At 45.9% G+C, this 27,251-nt stretch overlaps 3 protein-coding genes and 2 long non-coding RNA genes across 12 annotated transcripts in view; 1 reads left to right on the top strand and 4 right to left on the bottom strand.

Moving 5' to 3' along the window:
- Positions 1-8,793, bottom strand: part of LOC308580376 (uncharacterized protein) — a 40,926-nt gene extending 32,133 nt beyond the window's left edge. The window contains exon 1 of the mRNA XM_081181855.1: positions 8,155-8,793. Within this exon, the coding sequence (XP_081037981.1) occupies positions 8,155-8,160 (6 nt within the window). The 5' untranslated portion in view covers positions 8,161-8,793. The remainder of the gene's footprint in view (positions 1-8,154) is intronic.
- Positions 1-15,145, top strand: part of LOC308581344 — a 57,720-nt gene extending 42,575 nt beyond the window's left edge. Inside the window, exon 2 of the long non-coding RNA XR_014004992.1 lies at positions 15,097-15,145. This is a non-coding gene — a long non-coding RNA (uncharacterized lncRNA). The remainder of the gene's footprint in view (positions 1-15,096) is intronic.
- On the bottom strand, positions 1,575-8,950 carry LOC308580469 (uncharacterized protein). The gene is made up of 4 exons (XM_081182159.1): positions 8,806-8,950; positions 6,572-6,952; positions 5,994-6,180; positions 1,575-4,353 (listed from the first exon to the last, which is right to left on the bottom strand). Exons 2-4 carry the CDS (start codon positions 6,935-6,937, stop codon positions 2,648-2,650), a joined length of 2,259 nt encoding a protein of 752 aa, XP_081038285.1. The 5' UTR covers positions 6,938-6,952; positions 8,806-8,950; the 3' UTR covers positions 1,575-2,647.
- Positions 9,990-11,757, bottom strand: LOC308581285. Its single transcript, XR_014004928.1, has 2 exons — positions 11,504-11,757; positions 9,990-10,245 (listed from the first exon to the last, which is right to left on the bottom strand). It is a non-coding gene; the product is annotated as an uncharacterized lncRNA (long non-coding RNA).
- LOC308580430 (uncharacterized protein) overlaps positions 13,776-27,251 on the bottom strand; it is an 80,690-nt gene continuing 67,214 nt past the window's right edge. For 5 of the 8 annotated variants that reach the window (XM_081182039.1, XM_081182038.1, XM_081182040.1 and 2 more), the window contains 2 exons: positions 22,552-22,738; positions 13,776-16,849 (listed from right to left, as the gene is read on the bottom strand). In XM_081182039.1, coding sequence (XP_081038165.1) covers positions 15,126-16,849; positions 22,552-22,738 — 1,911 coding nt within the window. In that variant the 3' untranslated portion in view covers positions 13,776-15,125. Of the gene's footprint in view, positions 16,850-22,551; positions 22,739-24,025; positions 24,509-27,251 lie in introns of those variants that run through there. The other 3 variants (XM_081182041.1, XM_081182036.1, XM_081182042.1) reach the window with 2 other exon arrangements.

The following is a 27,251-nucleotide window of genomic DNA, read 5'->3' as shown; positions in this document are numbered from 1 at the left end:
GCAGCTAAAAAAGCCAATGCAATTCTGGGCTGCATCAATAGGAGTATAGCATCTAGATCAAGGGAAGTAATAGCGTCACTGTATTCTGCTCTGGTCAGACCTCACCTGGAGTACTGTGTCCAGTTCTGGGCACCACAGTTCAAGAAGGACACTGACAAACTGGAACGTGTCCAGAGGAGGGCAACCCAAATGGTCAAAGGCCTGGAAACGATGCCTTATGAGGAACGGCTAAGGGAGCTGGGCATGTTTAGCCTGGAGAAGAGGAGGTTAAGGGGTGATATGATAGCCATGTTCAAATATGTAAAAGGATGTCACATAGAGGAGGGAGAAAGGTTGTTTTCTGCTGCTCCAGAGAAGCGGACACGGAGCAATGGATCCAAACTACAAGAAAGAAGATTCCACCTAAACATTAGGAAGAACTTCCTGACAGTAAGAGCTGTTTGACAGTGGAATTTGCTGCCAAGGAGTGTGGTGGAGTCTCCTACTTTGGAGGTCTTTAAGCAGAGGCTTGACAACCATATGTCAGGAGTGCTCTGATGGTGTTTCCTGCTTGGCAGGGGGTTGGACTCGATGGCCCTTGTGGTCTCTTCCAACTCTATGATTCTATGATTCTATGACCCCGAGCCTAGGCTTCCTTCCCGCACCCCGCTTTCCGAAGACCGCACACCAGTTGGGCCAGTACATATTCCCCTCCCGTGACTGGAGCGGAATAGCCCTTTCTCTTCTTCCCCAACCCTTGTCGTTGGAGGAGTCCCTCAGTCCCTCGCTTTGCTGCCTCCTCCCCCCCCACCCCCAAAGCTTGGAGGTTCCCCGGCAAGGGGGAGGGAAAAAAATTGAAAGTTACACTTTCGTGCGTCCCTCCCGGCGTGACGCTGCGCGCTGACGTCACGGGGCTGTAATGGTGGTGTGCCTCGAGATTTTTTTCATCAAACAAGTGTGCCTTTGCCCAAAAAAGGTTGGGAAACACTGCTTTAAAGTATCTGTGGAAGCACTTCCTAATTTCTTCTGGTTTCTGAACCATTCTTCCTTCAATCTCTAGATTTGTAACCGTATTTAACTTTTGTCTTTTTTTCAGCTGCCATGCTAGTAGCTTTCCACATTTATTTGCTGATTCAAACGATCTCTGCTTCATTTGTTTGATTTTCCATTCAATCTCTTGATTAATCAATTTCGAATATTGTGCTTGATGGAATTTGATTTCTCTCAGCACCTCCTTTGACTTTGGTTTAGTTCTCAATTTTTTCTCTCCTTCACTTATTTTCTCCAAGATTTTCTCCTTTTTTCCATTCCAGAGTTTTTTCTTAATTGTATTTTGTTGTATCAGAAACCCTCTCATAACTGCTTTACTGGCATCCCAGATCGTTCTTTTTTCTACCATAGTATTCAAATTTATTTCGAAGTAGTCCTTTAACGTTTTTTGGGCCTTCTTCACAATCTCTTGATCTCTTAGTAAGGTGTCATTCATTCTCCATCTGAAGGATCCGGTTGGAATAAGTCTCAGTTCCATTTTCAGAGCGTTATGGTCGGAGCAGGTTTTTGGGCAGATTTCCACCTTTCTGGTCTTAGGTGCCAACCCTCTAGATGTCCATATTTGGTCGATTCGTGTCCATGACAGGTGGGCCTCAGAAAAGAAAGTTCCTTCTTTACCTAAGGGGTTCTTTGTCCTCCATATGTCAATCAAATCCATATTGTCAGTCATTTCGAAGAAAGTTTTGGGGAGTCTGCCGTCTGTTGTTAAGTTTTGGTTTTGAGATTTGTCCATATTTGTTGATACCACCCCATTCATGTCTCCCATCATAATGATGTTAGAATAGTCCATATAGTCCAGCATGGTCTCGTGCAGCTTCTTGAAAAATTCTGATTTCCCATCATTTGGTGCATAAATTCCTAATATCAAAATTTTCTCTCCTTGTGTTTGAATTTCAATTGCCAATATTCTTCCTTGATCGTCCTTGAATAAAAATTTTGGTGACAGGTTCTCCTTTGCATATATCACCACTCCTCTTTTCTTGACCTTGTCCGAAGAAATAAATTCTTGGCCTACTCTTTTGTTAATTAACACTTTCCTGTGGAGCCTGGTCACATGTGTTTCTTGTAAGCAAATAATATCCAATTGTTCTTTCTTCAAGATATGAAATATCCTCCTTCTTTTTTCCGGGGAATTCCCGCCATTTATATTTCAACTAAGTAGCTGCAGAGACATCCTGTTCTGTTTTGTTGTTCCTAAAGTGGGGTGTCTTCCTTTTCCTCAGATCCCGAGGGTGTAGGCGTTGGTCCGCCTCCAGGCGGTGCTGGTCTAGATGACGGTAGTGGCCAAGATGCTGCTGCTCCTTTTTGGAGATCTTCCCCGTGGTCATACACTCCCTCCCTGTTTATCTAGCAAAAAGTTGCCACTTATTTTGTACATTTAGTATATATGACCTTCATTACTTTTATACATACATATGTGTATACAAATTTAAGTACAAACACTAAAACATCATTCCATGCATTTACATCTGATTTTCCCCTTTATGAGTTTCTTGGTGTAAGTAGTGAACCCTGAGTGGATAACATTTATATCATTTCCCTAGTGTGAATTTGCTAATGAATATTAAGGTCTCCACTCCCTCTGAAGTCCTTTCCACATTCAATACGCCTGTAGTTTTCATTGTGTGTGAGTTAGCTGATGTCTTCTAAGGTGTCCACTTTGACTGAAGCTCTTAACACACTCCATACATTTAAATGGTTTCTCTCCTGTGTGAGTTCGTTGATGTATTCTAAGTGTTTCACTACGACTGAAGCTATTTCCACATTCAATACATTTAAATGGTTTCTCCCCAGTGTGAGTTCGTTGATGTCTTCTAAGGATTTCATATTGACTGAAGCACTTTCCACATTCAATACATTTAAATGGTTTCTCCCCCGTGTGAATTTGTTCATGTACTTTAAGTGCTCCGTTACGACTGAAGCTCTTTCCACACTGCATACATTTAAATGGTTTCTCTCCTGTGTGAGTTTGTTGATGTATTCTAAGTGTTTCACTACGACTGAAGCTATTTCCACATTCAATACATTTAAATGGTTTCTCCCCAGTGTGAGTTCTTTGATGTATTCTAAGGATTTCATATCGACTGAAGCACTTTCTACATTCAATACATTTAAATAGTTTCTCCCCCGTGTGAATTTGTTCATGTACTTTAAGTGCTCCGTTATGACTGAAGCTCTTTCCACACTGCATACATTTAAATGGTTTCTCTCCCGTGTGAGTTCGTTGATGTATTCTAAGTGTTTCAATACGACTAAAGCTATTTCCACATTCAATACATTCAAATGGTTTTTCTCCTGTGTGAGTTCGTTGATGTATTCTAAGGATTTCATATCGACTGAAGCTCTTTCCACATTCAATACATTTAAATGGTTTCTCCCCCGTGTGAGTTCGTTGGTGTACTTTAAGTGCTCCGTTACGACTGAAGCTCTTTCCACACTGCATACATTTAAATGGTTTCTCCCCCGTGTGAATTTGTTCATGTAGTTTAAGTGCTCCGTTATGACTGAAGCTCTTTCCACACTGCATACATTTAAATGGTTTCTCTCCCGTGTGAGTTCGTTGGTGTATTCTAAGATCTCCACTTTGACTGAAGCTCTTTCCACATTCAATACATTTAAATGGTTTCTCCCCCGTGTGAGTTCGTTGGTGTACTTTAAGTGTTCCGTTACGACTGAAGCTCTTTCCACACTGCATACATTTAAATGGTTTCTCCCCCGTGTGAATTTGTTCATGTAGTTTAAGTGCTCCGTTATGACTGAAGCTCTTTCCACATTCAATACATTTAAATGGTTTCTCTCCTATATGACTTCGCTGATGACTTTTAAGTGCGCCACTTCGACTGAAGCTCTTTCCACAGTCCACACATTTAAATGGTTTCTCCCCCGTGTGAGTTAGTTGATGTATTCTAAATGCTCCACTTTCACTGAAGCTCTTTCCACATTCAATACATTTAAATGGTTTCTCCCCCGTGTGTGTTCGTTGATGTCTTCTAAGATTTTCACTTCTACTGAAGCACTTTCCACATTCAATACATTTAAAAGGTTTCTTCCCCGTGTGAGTTCGTTGGTGTTTTCTTAGTGCATCATTTCGACTGAAGCACTTTCCACATTCAATACATTTAAATGGTTTCTCCCCTGTGTGAGTTTGTTGGTGTATTCTAAGTTTTCCACTTTGACTGAAGCTCTTTCCACATTCCGTGCATTCAAATAGTTTCTCTCCTTTGTGAGTTTGTTGTTGTATCCTCAATTTCTTTGTTTTCCCCCATAAATTCTCATGTGGCTTCATAGAATTCTGACTTTCATCTTCCTCACCTGTTTGGGAGTCTGGGAGGAAAGAGAATCCTGTTAGACTTTCAAGAAAGACAAAAAGGGAACTGAACACATGTCAATCCCAATCTGTACCTTCTCTCATTTTTAACACCTTCATTCTCCACTATCCTCTCTAGGTTCCAATTTTATGAAAGCTGATGAGATAGTGCAAAGAGCAACACATGATCACTCCATTCACAACCGGCAAGCAGGAAACCGGCAAGCAGGATTGGAGCACAAGAGTCTTCTCTGCCTTCCTGTGCTTTCCAGAAACTAGTATTAAGAAGCATTATTGCCTAGGACCACGAGGGCAGAGAAGAGACGTCAGTCTTATCCTTTTCTTCAAGCTATCCAAGTTGCTGGCCATCACTGTCTCCTGTAGGATAGATTCCATAAATGAACTACGCTTCTGTTTATTCATCTTTTGCAGCCCTTAAAGGCTGATAAATGTATTATTGCCTAAGCTTTTGTGGGCTGCAGTCTGACAAAGTGGACTCTTGACCAGGAAAGCTGGTGCCACTATAAACTTCTGAGTCTCTTTGTTGGCTTTGTGTACTTATTTTCAAATTTGCACCAAGGTTATACCACAGTATCTCCATGGAAGCTTAGGGACGGACAAAATTACAGGGTGTCAGCTCCGTGAATCTCAAGCCTCTCGTGCCTCCGCTGACAGAGCCTGAGAACGCAAGAGATGTGATTCAGTTGGAATGTGAAGCAGGGGAGGAGCAGCCAAGCTGCAGCAGGAGGAAAGAACAAAGAGCAGGAAGAGGGGGTGCCAGGGGGGGGGCACAGACTGTTATTTCCAGTTTGAGCTCTGACACAGAGACCCTGGAAATAGCCTGTCCAAAAAATCGTAGGCTCAAGAGAATATGCGAGAAGAGGAGAAAAGAAAGTGAAAGTGGGGGCTTCTTTGCTGGAGGACTCGGCAACTGCAAGCTGGGATGAACAGGCTGAAGACTGAGCTCCACAGTGATTTGTGAGTTTGAGCAATAAACCTGAGATAATTACTACTGGAGTTGTCTCGCGTCTGTGCGGGAGAACCAAGGGGCGCTAAAATTATTATCCCACTCCCTCCCTCCCTCTCACAAACAACCCCAGTCTGTAAGATTGGCAAGTTTACACAATTTGCTTATAATACCAGACACTCTTGGACTTTATATGCCCAATCCTAAGTGTAGAGCCTCCAGCCACAGGAATCGTGTATCATTATAACTGGTCCTTTGTCCCTTAAGCCCACCAAACTGGGGAGGTGCATGCATCTATTGTGTTTTGATGCTGGTGGAATGTATCATTCTGACTCTGTCTATAAAAAATAAAGGTAATAGAAACCATTTAAATACATTAATTATAAATAATTATGGGAAGCATTTCCATTCCCCTTCACCCATTGTTCAGGATTGGTGTGCAACATCATTATCATCAATTATTCCTGCCGTGGAAATAACACCTAACATTTCAAAGCCTGGAGGAAGAAAATCTGCCCCCACTACTTTAGGAAAAGGATTCAAGAAACAAAGAGCTGCTCCGAAGAAGGCCTCACTCCTTCCTTCTTCCTGTCAGGAACTTCCTTCCATTTGTCTCCTCTCCATCTTTTCCTCTTTCTCCCTCCACCTTCCACCTATCCCTGTCCCCATCTCCTCTCCTCTGGAACTCACCAGATTTCTCCAAGGGTCCTGGGAGGGAATGCTCAGAGGTTCTGTGGAGGGATGCGGGAGACAGCCTGACCAGGTCAACCGTCCATCTTCCTCCTTCCATCCTGGCCAGGCTTGCAGGTTCAGTCTCAGCTAGGTTTGCAGGTTCAGCTTCCTGAGGAGCGCAGAATCCAGAGCAAGTTGCAGCTTCCTGGGAGGGAGGGAAGAAGAAGCCAAGGGAGTCTGAGAGCCCCTGCAGGGATTCTCCTGCCCAAGACATTCTGCTGCCCCTGGAGAAGCCCCAATTGGGCACCCCCTTCCCAAAAGCCCCCTCCCATTTTCAAACACCTTTGGCAATCCCTTTCACCTGCCTGTCCCACCTCCCTTCCTAAGGCTGGCATGGTATGCACATTAGTGGCCTGAGAGGAGATCCCTTGGAACTTAAGAGTTAATCTGCAAAGGACTGCTTTGAATACATGGGTGGCCCTTGCATGGAGAAGAAAGAATATTCACCACCATAGCTAAACAGAACCTCCATGTCTAGAGGCAGTGGACCTGTGACCTCCAGGTCCTGGAAACCCAGGTGAGAGGAGGGCACTTACCTTTCCCAGAAGCCCCTCAGTGTCTGGGAGCAGGGTCTGGTCTGCTCCCCCTGCTCTCCCACTGGGCCTCCGACTGGCATCTGCAGCTCCCCTGAAGGAGAGGACACCATCCCCGGAGTGGGGAGGACTGGGAGCCTGTGGGGCTTCCCACTTTGAACGAGGGGGCTGCATCGTCTTCAGGAAATCCTGCTTTTGGGCCTCCCAGTGCTGCTGCGGCTGCCCCTCCTCTGCCTCCTGCTGAATTTGACGTAAATCGGCTTGAGGTAGAAGATCCCTGATGGTCCCAACTTGGCCGGCAGGAGGTTTCCTTCCTTTGCACTCTAGTCTCTCCCTTTGAATGGGTCTCCTGGGTCTCTGCTCTTCCATTTTTATGCCACCCTGCTGGAAAAGAAATAAACACATCTCCTGATCTGATCATAGGATGAAGATCTCTGTCTGTCCTGGAGAGAAAGATGCCTAAAGGGCCCTTAGAGAGAACTTTTAAACTCCAATCTCAGCAGGAATCAGCACAGTGCTAAAATGGGATAGAAGCCCTGATCTGGAAATAAATGATCCCTCTGGCTGCTCTTTAAAGAGGATTTCTAAAGAACAATCTGATGGGTCTTTTCCCCACAGATCTCCTTGCTAATTCAGCAGGGTCTTCTTGTGCTCTTATTTCCCCTCCAGCCCAACACTGGGGTTGGAAGGTCTAAACATGCTGATTGTGTTTGCAAGACTTGTATGTATGCTAGATGGCATATCTGGTGAGTGTGTGCAGCACCTCTGGCGTGTGTGCATGTGACTTTATGGTCTGCATCTCTTTTCTGTGTGCGCATGCATGTGCGTACATTGGCCACAAAGCTCACTGGAATGTGGCCTCCAGAATCAATGCAGCTTTAAGCCCATAAATGTTTCGTTCCTCCTGCTCTATAGGAAAGAACAATCAAATCGGAGACTATCAAGAGGAGAGAACTCCTGGATCTACAGGGTTAATGTTCTCAACATCCTATGGACACAAACAGCAATGAGATTTTCCTTTAATTGCTTTGAGATATTTTTCTGTCTTTTTTCTATTTTTTATGTTTTGTATTGCATTTTTCTGTTTTAATTTGATTGTGATAATGTTTTTTCCTTCCTTTCTTTTTTTTGGTTTTGATTGTGAAGTTTGTTCTATTGTTCAAAATTGCAATAAACATCTTTTTAAAAAAAGAGATATTTTTCTGAAAAATATATAGAAATGAGTAATAATCTGTACATGAATAGCTAATGTCAATCTCGCCTTCCTCAGTCTTTTACAATACTGTCTTCAACGTTTTTATTATCAGTAATTCATTTCCATATGCCACACATCTTAATAATCCTCCTTTCCTCTGCACTTCAACCCTCAGCCTTCATCTCAAAACTCTGCTGCCTTACTAAGGTGGAAATAAAACCTTTAATGAAACAGGCTTAAGTCTGTCTCACTTATTTACACGCAGACACAAGAGGTCACTAACTTTGATAGCTTGGGAAAAGATCAGATGCGTTCTCCGGGAAATAGATCTATTAGATGTTTTATTAGTCTTGACAGAACAACAGAACCTCCATGTGTAGGCACAGTGTACCTTCATTTGGGGCAGGCAAAAGAAGCCATTTCCTTGCTAGATGAATCTGATGGACATCATTGCCACAAGATGCGGTGATGGTGGTGGCAAAGAGAGCTTTCAAAGGCGAACAGATTAATTCACCAAGGAGGGCGGTAGGTTTATCAATGGCACTGGCAGAGGTGGGGGGGCAGGAGTAGTGGCCTGCAAAGGGTGTCAGGGGGCTGCAGAGTGAGAGGGGCACCTCCCTGCTGCACTGCTCTTCCATTCCCCCCCGCCTCCCCTTCCCTCTCCCCCGTGGGGAGGACCGTGGAAGAGGACGGGGCTCCCTGCTGAGGGACAGGGAGAGGGGCGGCAAAAGCCCCAGGTACGCCGCTGATCATGGGACGACTGTATGCATCGTCCACCGCGAAGCAGCAGCTGCCTTGGAGCCCTCATTCTGCCCCTTGAGCTCAGGACTGAAGGGAGCAGCTCCCCAGGGTCTCCGGCAGGGTCCGTGCCAGCCTGAGCCAGAGATGTTTGCCCCTGCGCCCTCCTGCAGATGCCCTGCCCCTCAGCTGCGCCCCTTCCCCTTCCTGCCCGGGTGGGGGGGGCGCCTCTGGCTCCACTCGGGGCCTGATCCTGCCAGGCCCACGTGCTCTCCTCCTCCTCCCCCCCCCCCGCCTCCTGCACCTCGGACTCCTCGCTCCGTCCCTGCAGCGGAATCCGGCTCCTCTCCGGGGAAACTCGCCAGGCCACGGGCCGCTGCTCCTCCGCTCTCCTCGGCGGGGGACAGGAAAGTGCAGCCGCTCTCGAGTCCCCCTGGCTGGCCCCGTTTCCTGCCTCTCTGGCTGTGGGTTGGGCCCTGGGAGGCTGCGAGGCTGGATGCGCCCCCTTGCGCTGTCCCTCAAAATTTATTGTATCGTTGGAATCTACCTGGCATCTTATATGCCATCCAGAATGTTGCACAAATAAGTCTCCTTGTGATCCGATGTGCAGTCACTGGTTTCCTCATCACTAAATATTTTCAGTAAGCTGGGACTATGCCACCCTGCAGCCATAGCTGTCAATTTTCAGATTTGAAAATAAGGGATCAGCAGACTCACCTGTCCCGGGGACAGTCTACTCTACAGGATACCTAACAATCCGAGATAGCAGCGGGAAATGGCGCTGGAATAAAGGAATTTCCCGCAAAAAAAGGGAAGGTTGACAGCTATGCCTGCAGCCCGAATGGGTAGCTGGAGGAGGCAGTCCAGTTCCCAGCTCTGCTGGTTGGGATCATGCAATCACTTAGCTCCAGCCACCGACCTTTCCAAACCCTCCAACATTTCTCTCATGAAAATAGGAACATCCCTTCCCATAAATATAATTTTCCTATTTATACACTGCACATCTTATTGCGTTGCCCCAGCCACTCTGGGAAGTTTCGAACATATATAAAAAACATAATAAAACATTAAACATTAAAAAACTTTCCTATAGAGGATTGCCTTCAGGGGGCCGGGGGTTGGATAACTCCATTCTCTAATTCTAAACAGTGGCACTTGGAGGGTTTCTCTTTCCCTGCTTTTTCTTTCGCTGCCTCTGGTCTCCTGCATCCATTTAGCAGAGGAGGGGAGTGGTTTTGGCCTTATACTTCTCCACCCTCCACCCCACCCCACCCCCAATATAACCAAAAACACCAGGAGACACACACACACACCATTTTGGGGTGAGGACCAAAAAAAAAAAAAAATCGTTTTATTATTTTATTACTTATTTTTGCAGTTCAATATACCGTATCTTTAAATTTTATTGTTTATAGTCTGTGGCCACCACAATACGAGCACAAATCACACAGCTGCAAAACAAAAGACATTGCATGCACCAGACCAGGATAAATCTATAGCGTCCAAAATTTATTTTCACGGTTGTTTCAATGGGAAGGATATAGGGCAGCAGAGTCCAGGTGGTGAGGTCCAGATTAGAGTTTCTATCTTCCTTGACTGTCTGCCCTGCTGGCTGAAGCTGATGGGAACTGGACAACAACATCTGGGGACACCTCAATGGTTATTTTGTGTTATACAGAATCTACAAAGGATTAAGGCACTGATCCAGAAGAGAATGAACTGAGAAGAGGCCCCACTGAATTATCTTGGAGCAACTGTAACCGTAGTCACAGTGTGTCAGTGTGATCTGTCTGAAGTGAAACAGAGGAAGACCACTATATAATAATAACTATTTATTATTTATATCCTGCCCATCTGGCTGAGTTTCCCCAGCCACTCTGGGCGGCTCCCAATCAAGTGTTGTACAGCATTAATATTAAAAACACCAACACTTTGAAGTGTGCTCGGAAACGTACTGGGAGCCAATGCAGATCTCTCAGGACCGGTGTTAATGTGGTCCTGGCGGGCACTAAATGTTAATAAGCAGAAACCTGTGCAGAAACAGAGACAATACTGCTCATGTGAAAGAAAAACTATAAGAGAATTCAAGTGAGAACGTGCCCGTGTTTGAATAAGCAGAAGATTGTACAGTGGTACCTCGTGTTTCATACACTTCAGGTTACAGACTCCTCTTCTACTCTTCTCAGTTATATGATTATGAAAGTAAAGCTCTTTTGAATAGCAAGAGTCTGGCCGCTGTATAGTCTGTAAAAAGGAACTATCACCTAGAATAGCTATTTGGCTTCCTAGCTATAAGCTACTCTGTTACTTTGGATATCATAAAAATTCAAAGACAGACTGACTTTAATGTTGTATACAGTGTAAGGCTGGGGAATTGAGAGGTGGGGAGAGCGAGCGGGGGGGGAGGGGTAGTACACTTTCATTATTTTACGAAGTTCATATGCAAGCTGTTTGTGTCAGTGTGACATGGGTAGCTTCTCTTCCTTTTCATTTATTAGTTTTCTTTGGCAGTGAGAAAGATCGGGGCCCCCAGGGCATAGTTGGTCCTAAGCTTCTTCAAAATTGCATGACTTATTAATCAGTGTTTCCCAACCTTGGGCCTCCAGCTGTTTTTGAACTACAATTCCCATCATCCCTGGCCACTGGTCTTGCTAGCTAGGGCTGATGGGAGTTGTAGTCCAAAAACAGCTGGAGGCCCAAGGTTGGGAAACACTGAATTTGCAACTGCTGCTGCTGCTTCTCCTAGCCATCTCCAGCAAGAACACACTGGCTTCTCAAGTTTAAGCTTCCTTCCGTGAGAGCTCTGCAGCTTATGCCTCCAGTGATGAGTTATGAGGAAAGATCCAGCCTCCTCTGATGCTTTTGTCAGAGTGGAACCTCTTGCCTAAGTCTAAGAGAAACTTACCTTTATAGTTTTTTTTTTTACAATGCATTCAAGCACAGCATTATATGTACATTAAACTTATAGCACTTGTTCCCTTCCAAGTAACAATGACACTTACAAGCAGGTTGTCACTTTCTTTTTCTATGTTTGCTTCGTATGCCCCAATGTTCTCTCTCTTTCCCCTCAAATGCTCCAGGCGACCACAGATGAATGTCTAAAGAGAAACCAAAAGCTCAGAGTTTGGGGGTGGGGTGAAGCCTTGAACATCAGGTTGCCTCCTAGTGCCTGGGGGACAAGCTATTAGATTTCTATTTGGTAAGTGTTGTAGGAGTTTTAAGGTTTTTTAGCTGTATATATAAAAAACAAGACTCTTGTCAGTCTACATCCCAATCCCAAAGAAGGGCAATGCCAAAGAATGTTCCAACTTCCGCACAATTGCACTCATTTCACACGCTTGCAAGGTTATGCTTAAAATTCTACAAGGCAGGCTTAAGCAGTATGTGGACTGAGAACTCCCAGAAGTGCAAGTTGGATTTCGAAGGGCCAGAGGAACCAGAAACCAAATTGCAAACATGCTGGATTATGGAGAAAGATAGAGAGTTGATGAAAAACATCTACTTCTGCTTCATTGACTACACAAAAGCATTTGACTGTGTCGACCTCAGCAAACTATGGCAAGTTCTTAAAGAAATGGGAGTGCCTGATCACCTCATCTGTCTCCTGTGTGTTACGGAAAAATCTAGATGTGAGGCTGCTCAGTCACCCAGCTCGTCGGGCGGAGCCTGCGGGTCCCTTGAGGAATAAAGGAAGGAATCCAGCCACCAACTGGAGCAAATAGCTGTAAACCAAAGTTTATTGCGCAACAGGTTGAAAGAGGAATTTTGAGCATGGGGTGACAAAGACTTTTAAAACTTCCCCACGATATCCCAGAATACCGTTTCTAGAGCATCATTGCTATATCATTGTTACAACACTGACATGTCTCAAAAGGGGAGGGGTAGACAGGGGTTACACTAGTCTAACCTTGGCAAACATGTCCAGACAAGTCCTTGGTACAAGATTAGCATAAGCATGCCCATGTCAGGGCAAGACTCAGGTATAAGATTAGCATAGGCAAACACCTCTGAAGTCCCATCACCCAAAGTACAATAGAACTTCCTTTGCATGTCTGGCCCCTTGGCACGTTTGGTGATAGGATTAGGCTTTCCTTGGCCCAGCTCAGCAATTCTCACCCCTGGACACTTCCTGGAGTCCTTTTTCAAGGGGAAAATAGCTTTGGAATGGAGGAAACTGGCAAAGGTGCCTGCTTCTCGGGAGAAAAGCAATGACAAACCTAGACAGCATCTTAAAAGGCAGAGACATCACCTTGCCAACAAAGGTCCATATAGTAAAAGCTATGGTTTTCCCAGTAGTGATGTATGGAAGTGAGAGCCGGACCATAAAGAAGGCTGATCACTGAAGAATTGATTCTTTTGAATTATGGTGCTGGAGGAGACTCTTGAGAGTCCCATGGACTGCAAGAAGATCAAACCTCTCCATTCTGAAGGAAATCAGGCCTGAGTGCTCAGTGGAAGGACAGATCGTGAAGCTGAGGCTCCAATACTTTGGCCACCTCATGAGAAGAGAAGACTCCCTGGAAAAAACCCTGATGCTGGGAAAGATGGAGGGCACAAGGAGAAGGGGAACGCAGAGGACTAGATGGTTGGACAGTGTTCTCAAAGCCACCAGCATGAGTTTGACCAAGCTGCGGGAGGCAGTGGAAGATAGGAGTGCCTGGCGTGCTCTGGTCCATGGGGTCACGAAGAGTCGTAAATGACTAAATAACTAAACAACAACAAACTTGCCAAATGAACCTTATATTGGCCCGTTTGACAAGACCAGCTGCCATGTTTGAGTTGTTATTTTTTGGGAGGGAGACTTAAGCATCATTTTGGGAGGCAGCAAACGGTGAGCTTTAAGAACTGTGGAGTCTGTTATCTGTCACATGAGAAACAAGGCCTGATTCCCGCCCCCACCCCTTAATCCTCTCTAGCTATTTGCTGATCCATCAACCCAGATGGAACTAAAAATATTCCTAGTTCCCCGAATTCCTGTCAAAACTGTCCCAAGGTGGTGTCAACCATAAATTTTCCCTACTATTTTGATCACATCTGACAAATTGATTCAAATAAATATTCATAAGCATGGAAATGAAAATGCTCCCCTAAGTTTCCTTGGTTGTCCACTTCCAATCTCAGCTCTTGGCAGACTGTTTCTGAACTGGGAGGCATTGGCTGGTTCCTGTCACCTGACAGCTGAAGGTTTCCAGAGAGAGAGAGTGCAGAGTGCTGAGGAACCAGATGCTGAAACTTCAGCTAGAGTTCAACAACACAGGTGCTTGCTATATGCAATTTGGAGACAAAGAATCCTTTATTTTCAGTCAGATTCAGAACTATTTCCTGTCTTCTTACCTATGAATTACATTTCTGTTCCACACTCCCCTCATCAAGCCCACCACAAGATATATTGCTTTCACGCACACAGCAACCCTCCGAGGGAGGTTTCGCATAAAGATGGTGACCAGCTTTAAGTCGCCCAATCAGCTTCATGACTGAGGAGGGATTTGAAATGTCCCCGGCATGTGTGGACCTAGATCCTTGGACTCCAGCTCCCATGAGCCCTAGCCAGCGTGGCCAACGGCTAATGAAGACGTGAGTTGCAATATCACATCATCTGGAGGGGCCACAGGTTACCCAATAGGTCCGTTTTCAGCGCCTTGACCTTCTCCTGGCGCAGCTGCCCTTGGAACTCCCTTGTACTGGATGTGCTTCGTCCTGTAGTGCCTCTGCAGGTGGGCCTTCTTCAGGACGGAGAGGGCCTCACCACAAATGAGGCACACGGGCATGCCTTTCAGCTAAAAAAAAAAATAGTCGTGTGTCCATCTTTTTTGAAAATGCGGCACTCCAAATCTATCTTCCTCTTCTTGTGGACACATTGATAGTGCCCAGAAACAGACAATTAGGCAGATGGAGCTGTTCTAATATGGGAGTCCTATGCTGCCTATAGCCAGCCCTGGTCAGCAAAGTGTCTGCAGCTCTCTGAGCCATTGAAGTTTCTGAGCTCTTTTCAAAGCAAGCCGCAGGTACAGTGTGTTAAAGTAACTCCTACGCAATGTGGCGCCAGACTGCTTTCTTTTTTTGTAATTATCTGTTTGTTTTAAATTCTGTAGCTTAAATTCTCTTGATGCTTGTTTTTTTGAGAAGGGCCTCTTACGGTCACAAAGCAATGATTTTCAGTGCAGCTCCGTAACACTGATTGTGCCCTTACACTTCCCCTTTTTGTGTGGGGATTTGGATCCAGAAAAGGAGCAGACGGGGAAAGGTTAAGCAGAATCCCACCCACCCCCCACACCACCCTTAGGTGTGCTCAGCCTTCGCCTGCTTCATGACTCCACCTTGCATGAGAAGGCAGGATGGAGCTCCAGGAAACAGGAAGTGGTCCTTCAACCACCCAGGACATCTCACCATCACAGACAGATCCAGCCTCCTGCTGTGGAGTCAAGAGTGGCCCTGGGATGGCAGAGAGGGGAGGGGAAGGGGCCAGGGACAGAAGGAATGGCAGGGCTTCAGATGCTCCCTTGGACCCCTCCCTTGACACCAAGGGGAGCTCCTCTTCTGGGGCTGAAAGCATTGGCGTGGTTTGATTTTATCAGCATTGCAAGGAAGCATAGAGGGAAAGGTAAAGAACACCTATACGGTTTATTAAAGTATCTGTGATTTTTCCCCTGTGTGAGTTCGTTGATGTCTTCTAAATGCTCCATAGTGACTGTAGCTCTTTCCACATTCAATACATTTTAATGGTTTCTCCCCTGTATGAGTTCGGTGGTGTATTCTAAGTGATCCACTTGTACTGAAGCTCTTTCCACATTCCATACATTGAAGCGGTTTCTCCCCTGTGTGAGTTCGCTGATGTATTCTAAGTTTCCCAGTGGTCCTGAAGCTCTTTTCACATTCCATACATTGAAATGGTTTCTCCCCTGTGTGAGTTCGTTGGTGTATTCTAAGTGATCCGCTATCACTGAAGCTCTTTCCACATTCAATACATTTAAATGGTTTTTCCCCTGTGTGAGTTCGTTCGTGTATTCTAAGTGCTCCGCTTATGCTAAAACTCTTTCCACATTCAATACATCTAAATGGTTTCTCCCCTGTGTGAGTTCGTTGGTGTGTTCTAAGTGCTCCATTTTGACGGCAGCTCTTTCCACATTCCATACATTGAAACGGTTTCTCCCCTGTGTGAGTTCGCTGATGACATTTAAGTGTTTCACTTCGACTGAAGCTCTTTCCACATTCAACACATATAAATGGTTTCTCCCCTGTATGAGTTTGTTGGTGTTTTCTAAGTGTATCATTTCGAGTGAAGCTCTTTCCACATTCAATACATCTAAATGGTTTCTCGCCCGTGTGAGTTTGTTGGTGTATTCTAAGTGCTCTGCTTATGCTAAAACTCTTTCCACATTCAATACATCTAAATGGTTTCTCCCCTGTGTGAGTTCGTTGGTGTACTCTAAGTGCTCCGCTTATGCTAAAACTCTTTCCACATTCAATACATTTAAATGGTTTCTCCCCTGTGTGAGTTCGTTGGTGTATTCTAAGTTTCACAGTTGTACTGAAGCTCTTTCCACATTCAATACATTTAAATGGTTTCTCCCCTGTGTGAATTCTTTGGTGTATTCTAAGGTTTCCATACTGACTAAAGCTATTTCCACATTCAATACATTTAAATTGTTTCTCCCTTGTATGAGTTCGTTGGTGTATTCTAAGTGTATCATTTCGACTGAAGCTCTTTCCACATTCAATACATTTAAATGGTTTCTCCCCTGTGTGAGCTCGTTGGTGTATTCTAAGTGTTCCACTTCGACTGAAGCTCTTTCCACAATCCACACATTCAAATGGTTTCTCCCCTGTGTGAGTTCGTTGGTGTACTCTAAGTGTTTGACTTTCATTGAAGCTCTTTTCACATTCAATGCATTTAAATGGTTTCTCCCCTGTGTGAGTTCGTTGGTGTATTCTAAGTTTCCCAGTTGTACTGAAGCTCTTTCCACATTCAATACATTTAAATGGTTTCTCCCCTGTATGAGTTTGTTGGTGTATTCTAAGTGTATCATTTCGACTGAATCTCTTTCCACAATCCACACATTCAAATGGTTTTTCCCCGGTGTGAGTTTGTTGATGTAATCTAAGTGCCCCACTTCGACTGAAGCTCTTATCGCACTCCCTACATTCAAATGTTTTCTCCCCTGTGTGAGTTCGTTGGTGTATTCTAAGTTTTCCACTTTCACTGAAGCTCTTTCCACATGCTGTACATTCAAATAGTTTCTCTCCTTTGTGACTTTTTTGTTGTATCCTCAATTTCTTTGCTTTCCCCCATAAATTCACATGTGGCTTCATAGAATTCTGACTTTCATCTTCCTCACCTGTTTGGGAGTCTGGGAGGAAAGAGAATCCTGTTAGACTTTCAAGAAAGACAAAAAGGGAACTGAACACATGTCAATTCCAATCTGCACCTTCTCTCATTGTAACACCTTCATTCTCCACTATCCTCTCTAGGTTCCAAATTTTTTGCAAAGCAGATGAGATAGTGGAAAGAGCAACACATGATCAGTCCATTCACAGTTAATAAAGCACCATCGTTTTATAATACAGATCTATGGTGGAATTGGCTTATTAGACACAACTCCCATGTGAAATAAATAAAACTTAAGTGCTACATGTAACTGTAAAAATACTGCAATATATTGGAACCTAAGAAGAGCCTTCTGGATCAGGCAAAGGCCCACCTAGTCCAGCATCCTCTTCTCACAGAGGCCAACCAGATGCTTGTGGGAAACCGGCAAGCAGGATTGGAGCACAAGAGTCTTCTCTGCCTTCCTGTGCTTTCCAGACACTAGTATCAAGAAGGATTATTGCCTAGGACCGCGAGGGCAGAGCAGAGACGTCAGTGGACTTTTGACCAGGAAAGCTGGTGCCACTATAAACCTCTGAGTCTCTTTGTTGGCTTTGTGTACTTATTTTGAAATTTGCACCAAGGTTGTACCACAGTATCTCCATGGAGGCTTAGGGACAGACAAAATTACAGGTTGTCAGCTCCGTGAATCTCAAGCCTCTTGTGCCTCCGCTGACAAAGCCTGAGAACGCAAGAGATGTGATTCAGTTGGAAGGTGAAGCAGGGGAGGAGCAGCCAAGCTGCAGCAGGAGCAAAGAACAAAGAGCAGGAAGAGGGGGTGACGGGGGTGGGGACACAGACTGTTAGCTCCAGTTTCAGCTCCAGTTTAAGCTCTGACACAGAGCCCCCGGAATAGCCTGTCCAAAAAATCGTAGGCTCGTGAGAATGTGCGAGAAGAGGGGAAAAGAAAGTGAAAGTGGGGCCTTCCTTGCTGGAGGACTCGGGAACTGCAAGCTGGGATGAACAGGCCAAAGACTGAGCTCCACAGTGATTTATGAGTTTGAGCAATAAACCTGAGATAATTACTACTGGAGTTGTCTTGCCTCTGTGCAGGAGAACCAAGCCATTACACAGGGGCGCTATAAATTATTATCCCACTCCCTCCCTCTCACAAACAACCCCAGTCTCTAAAATTTACACAACTTGCTTATAATACCAGACGCTCTTGGACTTTATATGCCCAATCCTAAGTGTAGACCCTCCAGTCACAGGAATTGTGTATCATGATAACGGGTCCTTTGTCCCTTAAGCCCACCAACCTGGGGAGGTGCATGCATTTATTGTGTTTTGATGCTGGTGGAATGTATCATTCTGACCCTGTCTATAAAAAATAAGAGTAATAGAAACAATTTAAATACATTAATTATAAATAATTATGGGAAGCATTTCCATTCCCCTTCACCCATTTTTCAGGATTGGTGTGCAACATCATTATCATCAATTATTCCTGCCGTGGAAATAACACCTAAGATTTCAAAGCCTGGAGGAAGAAAATCTGCCCCCACTACTTTAGGAAAAGTATTCAAGAAACAAAGAGCTGCTTTGCAGAAGGCTGTGGGAAAATGATTGCTTGTATATGAGAGCATGAGCAAAGTTCTTATTGTTGCAGGGTGATCTCACAGCTAGAAGCATCCTTGGAGCATGAATAGCGCGTGAACAGCTCGTGCTGTCCTATATGATTGGCTAACGTAGCATGGCCTGATGCTCACATAGTCTTGTGCGAAGGTCTTTATCTGCTGGCTAGAACAAATTGCTTGGCTTGTATTTTGTATCTTTCCTTGGCTTGTATCTTTCTATTTCACACAATAAAAGCTGTGCTGCATTAGCCCTAGGAGCTGCCATATTATTAGCCCTAGGAGCAGCCATATTTCGGAACCTATCATGGTGTGAGACTGATTTTTCTTTGGATGCCGAGCTGCAACTCGACATTTGGTGCCCCGTGTGACTGCCTTCGGACTTCACGTTGTTTTTCATTATTCAGCACTCACCAACACGTCGTTCATCCACGTAGTGGATCCCTGGTGAGTGCTCCCGTGTGACTGCCTGTTTTTCATTATTCAGCACTCACCAACACGTCGTTCATCCACGTAGTGGATCCCTGGTGAGTGCTCCCGTGTGATTTCTTTCGGATTTCATGCTGTTTTACAACGTTCAGCTCTCACCTCGCCCCGCAAGGGCTGCAGACGCGTCGTTCATCCACGTAGTGGATCCCTGGTGAGAGCTCCCGTGTGAATGTGATTCTGGACTACGTTACGGACTTATCAGCACTTATCTCCGCCCGGACAGGGCAAAAAGGCGCCTCCCTCATCCTCCTAAGGATCCCTCGGTAAGTGCTCCCTGCTCTTTTTGCAACTTTGCAATCATGGGAAAATCTCTCTCTGCACCACAGAAAATTTTTTATAAAGACCTTAAATTCCTTTTGGCCAGTAACAACCTTGCTGTTCGGAAAGCTGACCTTAAGTCCCTTATAATAGCCCTGGACACTCACTGTCCGTGGTTTCCCCAGGACGGAAATTGGCAATTAGATGATTGGAAAAAAATTGGACACTTCTTTCAAAATCATCCCCAAATTGATGTCAAGGTTTTGCATGCCTGGAGTAACGTATACAAAGCTATGTCGTGTTTAACTCCTTCAAACATTCTTCTGGCTGCTGCGACAGCTTCTTCGCCCGCCCTCCAGGCTAAAGTTTTGCCTGCCTCAAACCTACCTCCTAAACCACCGGACATTTTCCCTTCGGCTCCTCCTGTCGTCCCTTCCCTGCATTCTCCGCATTCTTCACTTCCTGCACCTCCCGTTACTACTCCTCTCCAAGAATCTTCGCATTCAGCACCCCCCACCCTTCCAACTCCTACGCCCAAGGCCTCTGGCACCGCTAATACTACTCCTCTCCAAGAATCTCTCCGTGCCGCTGCCCCATTGTTGGGTTTTGACTGTACAACTCCTAATCTCTTCCCTGTGATTGCTCCTGCCGCGCCAGGGGGAGGCCCAGCCCGGCACGAACAGTTTGATTTGAGATTCATAAAGGAACTGCATTCCTCTGTCAAGGACAATGGTTTACAATCTCCTTACACCCTGGGCTTGTTTGGCACTATTTTTCAACAAAATTTGATACCAGAGGATGTTAAGCTGTTGGCCCGCACTGTAATGCAGCCTCATCAAATGATTTTGTTTATACAAGCTTGGCACTGGGCCTGCCAACGTCGTGTTGATGGGATTCGGAATAATCTTAATAATGTTGCATTGGCTAATCATCAGGCTGCTTTGGCCGCTGCCGCTGCTGGTGCCGCCCCACCCCCAGCCCCCGTCATGTTAACCCAAGCTGATGTCCTCGATGGGTTAACGGGAGGAGGCAATTTTCTTACTATTGCCCAACAGCTAACTCTCGATCCTCAATATTGGGAGGCCACCACGGCTGCTGCCCAAGAGGCTTTGGCCTCTGTCCCTGACGACAAGAATGAGCGAAATGGCCTATTGGGAAGCATCAGACAGGGCCTTGCAAAGCCCTATGGACAATTTGTTGATCGCTTGTACAATACCTTCAAGCGGCAAGTTCAGGACCTGGCAGCACAAGAACTGACTGTACGCCAGCTTGCAAATGAGGACCGTAAGCAAGCGCTGCGCCTTCTAATGGCAACATCAAATATAGCCGTTGCTGATATGCTTAAAGCCTGCCAGTCAGTGGGCACTGCTAGCCACAGCCTGCTAGCCACGGCCTTGTCCTCCGCCGTGTCCCAAAATCCTGCAAAGGCTACAACCTGTTGGATTGACAGTGGCTAAAGAAAAAATCCAGCGGACCTTACCTATTACGTACCTGGGACACAAGCTGACAGCATCTGCAGCCATTCCAGCTACGCCTCAACTACAGTTTCCTGATTATCTTAAACTGGTGGATTTACAACAAATCCTTGGACAGCTGAATCGGATAAAGAGTTATTTGGACCTGCCCACCTCCACTTTGTCTCCACTATTTTCTGCCCTTAAAGGACATAAGGATCCAGCAGGCAAGATCACAATCACCTCTGCAATGGAAGAGGCTATTCCACAGCTGTTCCAGTGTTTCCTGGCACGCTGAAAGGCCATCTTCACCCCTACTGCATTGGCCCCCCTTTTTCCCTGGGAAGCCACTTCAACCACCAAACATCATTACAGTTTTGCTGCCTCTTGTTTGGGAAATGAGCCTGGCTTTGAAGGATGTCCTCGCTGGATTGGCATCACTTGGATTTTACCCCCCAGATTATTTTTTCTCTTCTCCTCCCTCAGGAGTCCTGCCTTATGATGTGTTCCTCTGAGCATGTACAGAGGGCTGTCTTGGAACTATTGTGGACTCTTGGCAAGGGAGGGGGTGAGGGATTTCGGTGTGTTCCAGTTGTTTCATTCTTGTGCTTTGGCATGGTTCCCGGACAGAAAGCAAGTTGCAATATGACCTGCGAGAACAATGGGTTCTGTTCTCGACCTTGTTGCAATCTTTTTAGTTACAGCAAGTGGAATATGCTTGAAGCGAAAAAAATATTCTTGGCTAGTGCCTTTAGCTGCTGAGAAAAATGATTTTAAAAAGCTTTTCAAAGCTTTGAATTTTTTTTGGTGATGGTCCCTTTTTCCCTCTTTAGGTGTAGGGAGGAATTACTGTGATTTGCATAGATTGGCAAATTCGACCGAAGCCTTGTTTAATTCTACTATCTTGGCTTTAAAAATGATTAACACAGAAATGTCAGAAATAAGAGAAGTTGTTTTAAAAAATTTTTTATGCTTTAAATGTAATCTTTGCTTCTAAAGGTGGAATTTGTGCCTTAATTCATTCTCATTGCTGCATGTATATAACTGATCAATCGACCAATATCTCTGCTACTATTGATTATATGGAACAAATGATAGCTCATAATCCTTTGAATCCACCTGAAGGTTTTGATCCATGGGAGTGGTTGTTTTCTTGGTTGCCTAATGGATTATGGTTAAGGAAAGTATTATTGATTATAATTGCATGTATTGCTGGCTTCATTATGGTGTGTTGTTGCATTCAATGCATACCCTCTTTGATTTCCCAATGCACTGCATGGTGGTACCGACCACGGCCCACCACAGGGGTTACAAGAGGAATTTATGTTGCACAGTGTAGACGCTTAGGCAATGAAATGTACTAATGGTCCCTCTTTTTCCCTCTAACAATATAATAAGAAAAGAGGACATGTGGGAAAATGATTGCTTGTATATGAGAGCATGAGCAAAGTTCTTATTGTTGCAGGGTGATCTCACAGCTAGAAGCATCCTTGGAGCATGAATAGCGCGTGAACAGCTCGTGCTGTCCTATATGATTGGCTAACGTAGCATGGCCTGATGCTCACATAGTCTTGTGCGAAGGTCTTTATCTGCTGGCTAGAACAAATTGCTTGGCTTGTATTTTGTATCTTTCCTTGGCTTGTATCTTTCTATTTCACACAATAAAAGCTGTGCTGCATTAGCCCTAGGAGCTGCCATATTATTAGCCCTAGGAGCAGCCATATTTCGGAACCTATCATGGTGTGAGACTGATTTTTCTTTGGATGCCGAGCTGCAACTCGACAGAAGGCCTCACCCCTTCCTTCTTCCTGTCAGAAACTTCCTTCCATTTGTCTCCTCTCCATCTTTTCCGCTTTCTCCCTCCACCATCCATCTATCCCTGTCCCCATCTCCTCTCCCCTGGAACTCACCAGATTTCTCCAAGGGTCCTGGGAGGGAATGCTCAGAGTTAGTGGGGAGGGATGCGGGAGACAGCCTGACCAGGTCACCCATCCATCTTCCTCCTTCCATCCTGGCCAGGGTTGCAGGTTCAGTCTCAGCTATGTTTGCAGGTTCAGCTTCCTGAGGAGCGCAGAATCCAGAGCAAGTTGCAGCTTCCTGGGAGGGAGGGAAGAAGAAGCCAAGGGAGTCTGAGAACCCCTGCAGGGATTCTCCTGCCCAAGACATTCCGCTGCCCCTGAAGAAGCCCCAATTGGGCACCCTCTTCCCAAAAGCCGCCACTCATTTTCAAACACTTTTGGCAATTCCTTTCACCTGCTTGTCCCGCCTCCCTTCCTAAGGCTGGCATGGTATGCACATTAGTGGCCTGAGAGTAGACCCCATAGAACTTAAGAGTTAATCTGCAAAGGACTGCTCTGAATACATGGGTGGCCCTTGCATGGAGAAGAAGGAAGCCCCTTGCTTGCATCTGGACCCCCTGGGAGAGGCGGTGGATCCGCCCACTGCTCCCTCTGCCCTCGCTGCCTCCTCCTCTGTCCTCCTGTCCTGCAAACACCCTTTGCTCTTGTTCCTCAGGGGAGAGAGGCAGAAAGAGCCTTCAAACCCATCCGTTTCCTCCTCTGCAGCCCAGTGAGAGGGGAAGGAGCTGCAGTGCCTGGTTCATTGCAGATACACACATGGTAAACACTGGGATTGTGAATGAACACGTCCTCCGTCTTCCATGCGGTGGGAGTGGGGGGGGGGTTAAAAGCAGTGAGGAGACCTCCCCCTCCAGTCCTTTTGGAAAACAGGAGTTTTGGTCAGGAGTAAACAACCTATATGGCAAGTTCACAAGAGAAGCACTTTGGAGCACTGCTTGCTCCTACTGTGGGTGTTCTGTGTGTGTTTGAACCTAGAGGACAACATACACGTTTACACAACGTGATTTCTTAAAGGGGGCACTTCTTTAAAACCTATTTTTACTGCTATTCTTTCCAATTCTATACTGCCCTTCCTCCAAAGATCACAAGGCAGCTTACAATAGAAAAACACAGATGCATAGCAGAGTAGGAAATAAAAACGCCACCCCCCCATGCAGTTGTGCAGTCCATAGATTGTTTAATGAGCCAAACCCCTGGGAGAAGAGCAATGCTTTCACTTGGTGCCTAAGGAAGGAAGGAAGCCGGACACCGAGGCTGGGGTATAAATATTAAAATTAAAATTAATACTATTATTAAGGCGATCCCGGCCAGCAATGCCCACCCCTCTCCCCTTGCCCGCCTCCTTCCCTGCAACTCCCTTTCCATCAGATCCCTGCAGATGGAAGCTTCTCCCCCCCCCCTCAAGGCCCCCTTTAAGGAAACAGCTCCCTTTCCTCCCTTCTCTTCTCCCCGTCCCAGGGCTTCTCATCCTGGACCCCCTCGCAAAGCCCCTTCCCTCCTTCTCCGCCACTGGCTTTGGACTCACCCGAAATCCTGGGCAGCGGGGCGGGAATGGGAGCCCCCGCGTGGGAGGCAGGGAGTGAGGGCGCTTAATTAGGAGGCTTAATTAGGAAGAAGCCCCCTCCTCCGCACAATGCAGCCCCGCTTCCCGCCTCCTCCCCTCCCTCCTTTGCCAGCTCCAATTTTATCTCTGCTGGTGAAGCCGGAAGTGGAAGCAACTCAGAGGAGGAAGGAGAAGTTCTCTCCACGCTCAGCCTCTTGTCTGTTATTTGATAACTGGGGGAAGGAAAACCTTGTAGCACCCAACCAATGGGGAGACGAGGGAGGGAACGTGTGCATAGGGAATAGAAGCTCATTCTTTGCCCCAGCTGGACTGTGCCTGCTTTGGCTCTCAGCGCTTGAAAGAATATATTGTCCTCACTGCTTCACCAGTTTTGTTCAGATTGCATTTTGAGGAGCAAGTTCAAGGGTCTTGTTATAGGAAAATCCTGGGGCCCGGGATTACCAAACAAACACACCAGCCAGGAATATAGGAACAAAACAGCAGCCAGGAGGCTTGATCTTTATTTTTAAAAAACTATTGCAACAGGACTTCCACCCGCCCCCAGGAAGGAAGCCCAGAACAAAGGATGGCTCCCACTCTGATCAGTTTTACAGAGATACCCACAACACCCCTAAAATTACATCAAGTGATGCAAAAGAGGTATTTACATGTCCCTGTTTCCCAGCCAAGTTAATCACACCCCTTTGCGTGGCGAGTTCCCGCCCCCCACCAGGATAAATAAAGACACGAGACACCATAGTTTAAGGTTAAATGGGCAAATTAGGCCACAACTTTATTGAATTCAGGAATGAGAGGCATTGGCTTAGGCCAGGGGTCTGCAACCTGCGGCTCTGGAGCCGCATGTGGCTCTTTTACACCTTTGCCGCGGCTCCGGGGCAGATACTAGCGAGGGGAGGAGGCGCATTGTACGCCCCGACACTCCCCACTGTGGCGGGCGCTGTACTGGCTGTGATGTCGCATGTACTGGCACGCACCGTCCCGACGTCACCTTCCCGCTCGCTGTCAGATCGCGGCTCCGGAGATATATTTGTTTTAAATGTCGCAATGGTTTTGCGGCTCCCAGTTTTTTTTTTCCTTCGAAAACGGGTCCAAGTGGCTCTTTTTGTCTTAAAGGTTGCAGACCCCTGGCTTAGGCATTGGTACTAACAACTATCCGGCTCCAGCCCATTTGCTGGAGACACGGGGAAGGGTTAACACTATATCGGGGGAGTCTCCTGCAGTTAGGAGCTCCCCCGGGTCACTGCTCTGGGGCGTGCCTTTGGCCCACACCTCCATAGGCTTCGGACAGGGCCACGCCCCCCCCCGGAGTCCTTTAATGGACCACCCTTCGCTCACTGGGGGGAGGTGATGGCGTTCCTCCCACACACACATCCTCTTAACCCCTTCTTACCAATGCCTACCGCCAATGCCGAAGAGTTGTGACGAGTTACTACGAGGTAGGCGAAAAACCAAATGGCTGTAAATTGCCAATTGGGAAAAATTCCTACTATGCCCCATGCGGCGACAGACCGAAGTCCATAGCAAAGTCAGAGACCTACCTAAAGCCTACCTAAAGTGAGGGAGGGTGGGAAAACGTGGGGGCTAGCCGGCAAAAAGAGGGCGAGCCCCCTCTGCACCGGCCCTAAATAGGGCAGACCCCCTGCTCACGCGGGGGGTGGGCGTGAAGCCCACAACCCCACCTCCTGGGCAGGCCGGAAGTGGCTTTGTCTTGATCTGGGCTTGCTATTGTTTCTGGAATGGCTTACCTGTCCCGCACTCAGGTATCAGGATGCGAGAGATTATATCACTCAGGCAGAGGGGCTGCTGAGTACATGGACTCACACTTTAGAGATTATGGCTGCCTTCACTCATGTCCCAAGCTCCTCCCTTGGCAGCCATTTCCTTCCTGAACAGAACAACGTTGGAATGGTGTAAATCCAACACTCAAGTGATTCCATATGAATTTCTGAAGTTTTCCCAGTGAGCCAGGACATAGATACAGTGGTACCTCGGGTTACATACGCTTCAGGTTACATACGCTTCAGGTTACAGACTCCGCTAACCCAGAAATAGTACCTCGGGTTAAGAACTTGGCTTCAGGATGAGAACAGAAATTGCGCTCCGGCGGTGTGGCGGCAGCAGGAGGCCCCATTAGCTGAAGTGGTGCTTCAGGTTAAGAACAGTTTCAGTTTAAGAACGAACCTCCGGAACGAAATAACACTTAACTCGAGGTACCACTGTACATTTATCAGTGAATTGTTATGTGCAGCAGAGGCCCTTTGAATAGATAGGAAAAACTGTAATGATGTGTTTTGTGGGGACATTAGCAGAAGTGATTGTGTTGATTTTGGTAGTCGGTGTGTGTGCGTTTGTGTATGATGTCTGCTGACCCCCCCCCCCCATCTCCTGGACAGAAGTCTCCCTGTTTATATTATAGGGAGGGAACACTATCTCTGGCTTATTGCACATCCATTACACACAGTGTCTTTTGCAGTGTCCTGTATACTCCTCACAGACACAGAGACGCAGGAACATTGAACAGGGACTTGCAGCAGCAGCAGCTGCCGGACAGACTAACTGCCAAAGAATTCCTCACATGCAACCCCTCCCATGAATCTTTTTTTTATAATAATTTTTTATTACATTTTTCCAATTACAGATAAAACAAAAAAAGAAAGAACAGAAAAGATAAAAGAGAGAAGAAAGAAAAACAAACCATTTCAATAACTTATTTCAACTTTCTATCGGACTTCCCCACATCTCCCGCACAGTGCATTCTTAACAATAAATTTGTCAGCAAATTATGACCTTGTTTCGTGTGTTTCTTTTGTACTTTCAATTACAATTTAAGTTTAAATCCCTTATTTTCCATTTACTCTAGAGACATAACATATTGTCATTTTTGACCATTTAAACTTTGATTCTTTCACTAATATTATCCAATTTCATATGTAATCCACTCTCATTGCTGGGGCTAACCTTCCAAGTCATGCAGCATCTTATAATTCATATAACTTATAATACTTTTGCAGATAGTCTTTAAACTTTTTCCAGTCCTCCTCCATTGCTTCTTCTCCCAAATCTCGGATCCTGGCAGTCATCTCAGCTAACTCCATGTAGTTCATCAATTGCGTCTGCCAATCTTCCAGTGTGGGCAAATCTTGAGTCTTCCAATGCTTAGCGATGAGGATTCTTGCTGCTGTGGTAA

This window comes from Podarcis bocagei (assembly GCF_964188305.1).
Source record: "Podarcis bocagei genome assembly, chromosome: 2".
NCBI lineage: Eukaryota > Metazoa > Chordata > Lepidosauria > Squamata > Lacertidae > Podarcis > Podarcis bocagei.
The sequence above is the reverse complement of the archived record's forward strand: the minus strand, read 5'-3'. Positions and strand labels throughout refer to the sequence as shown.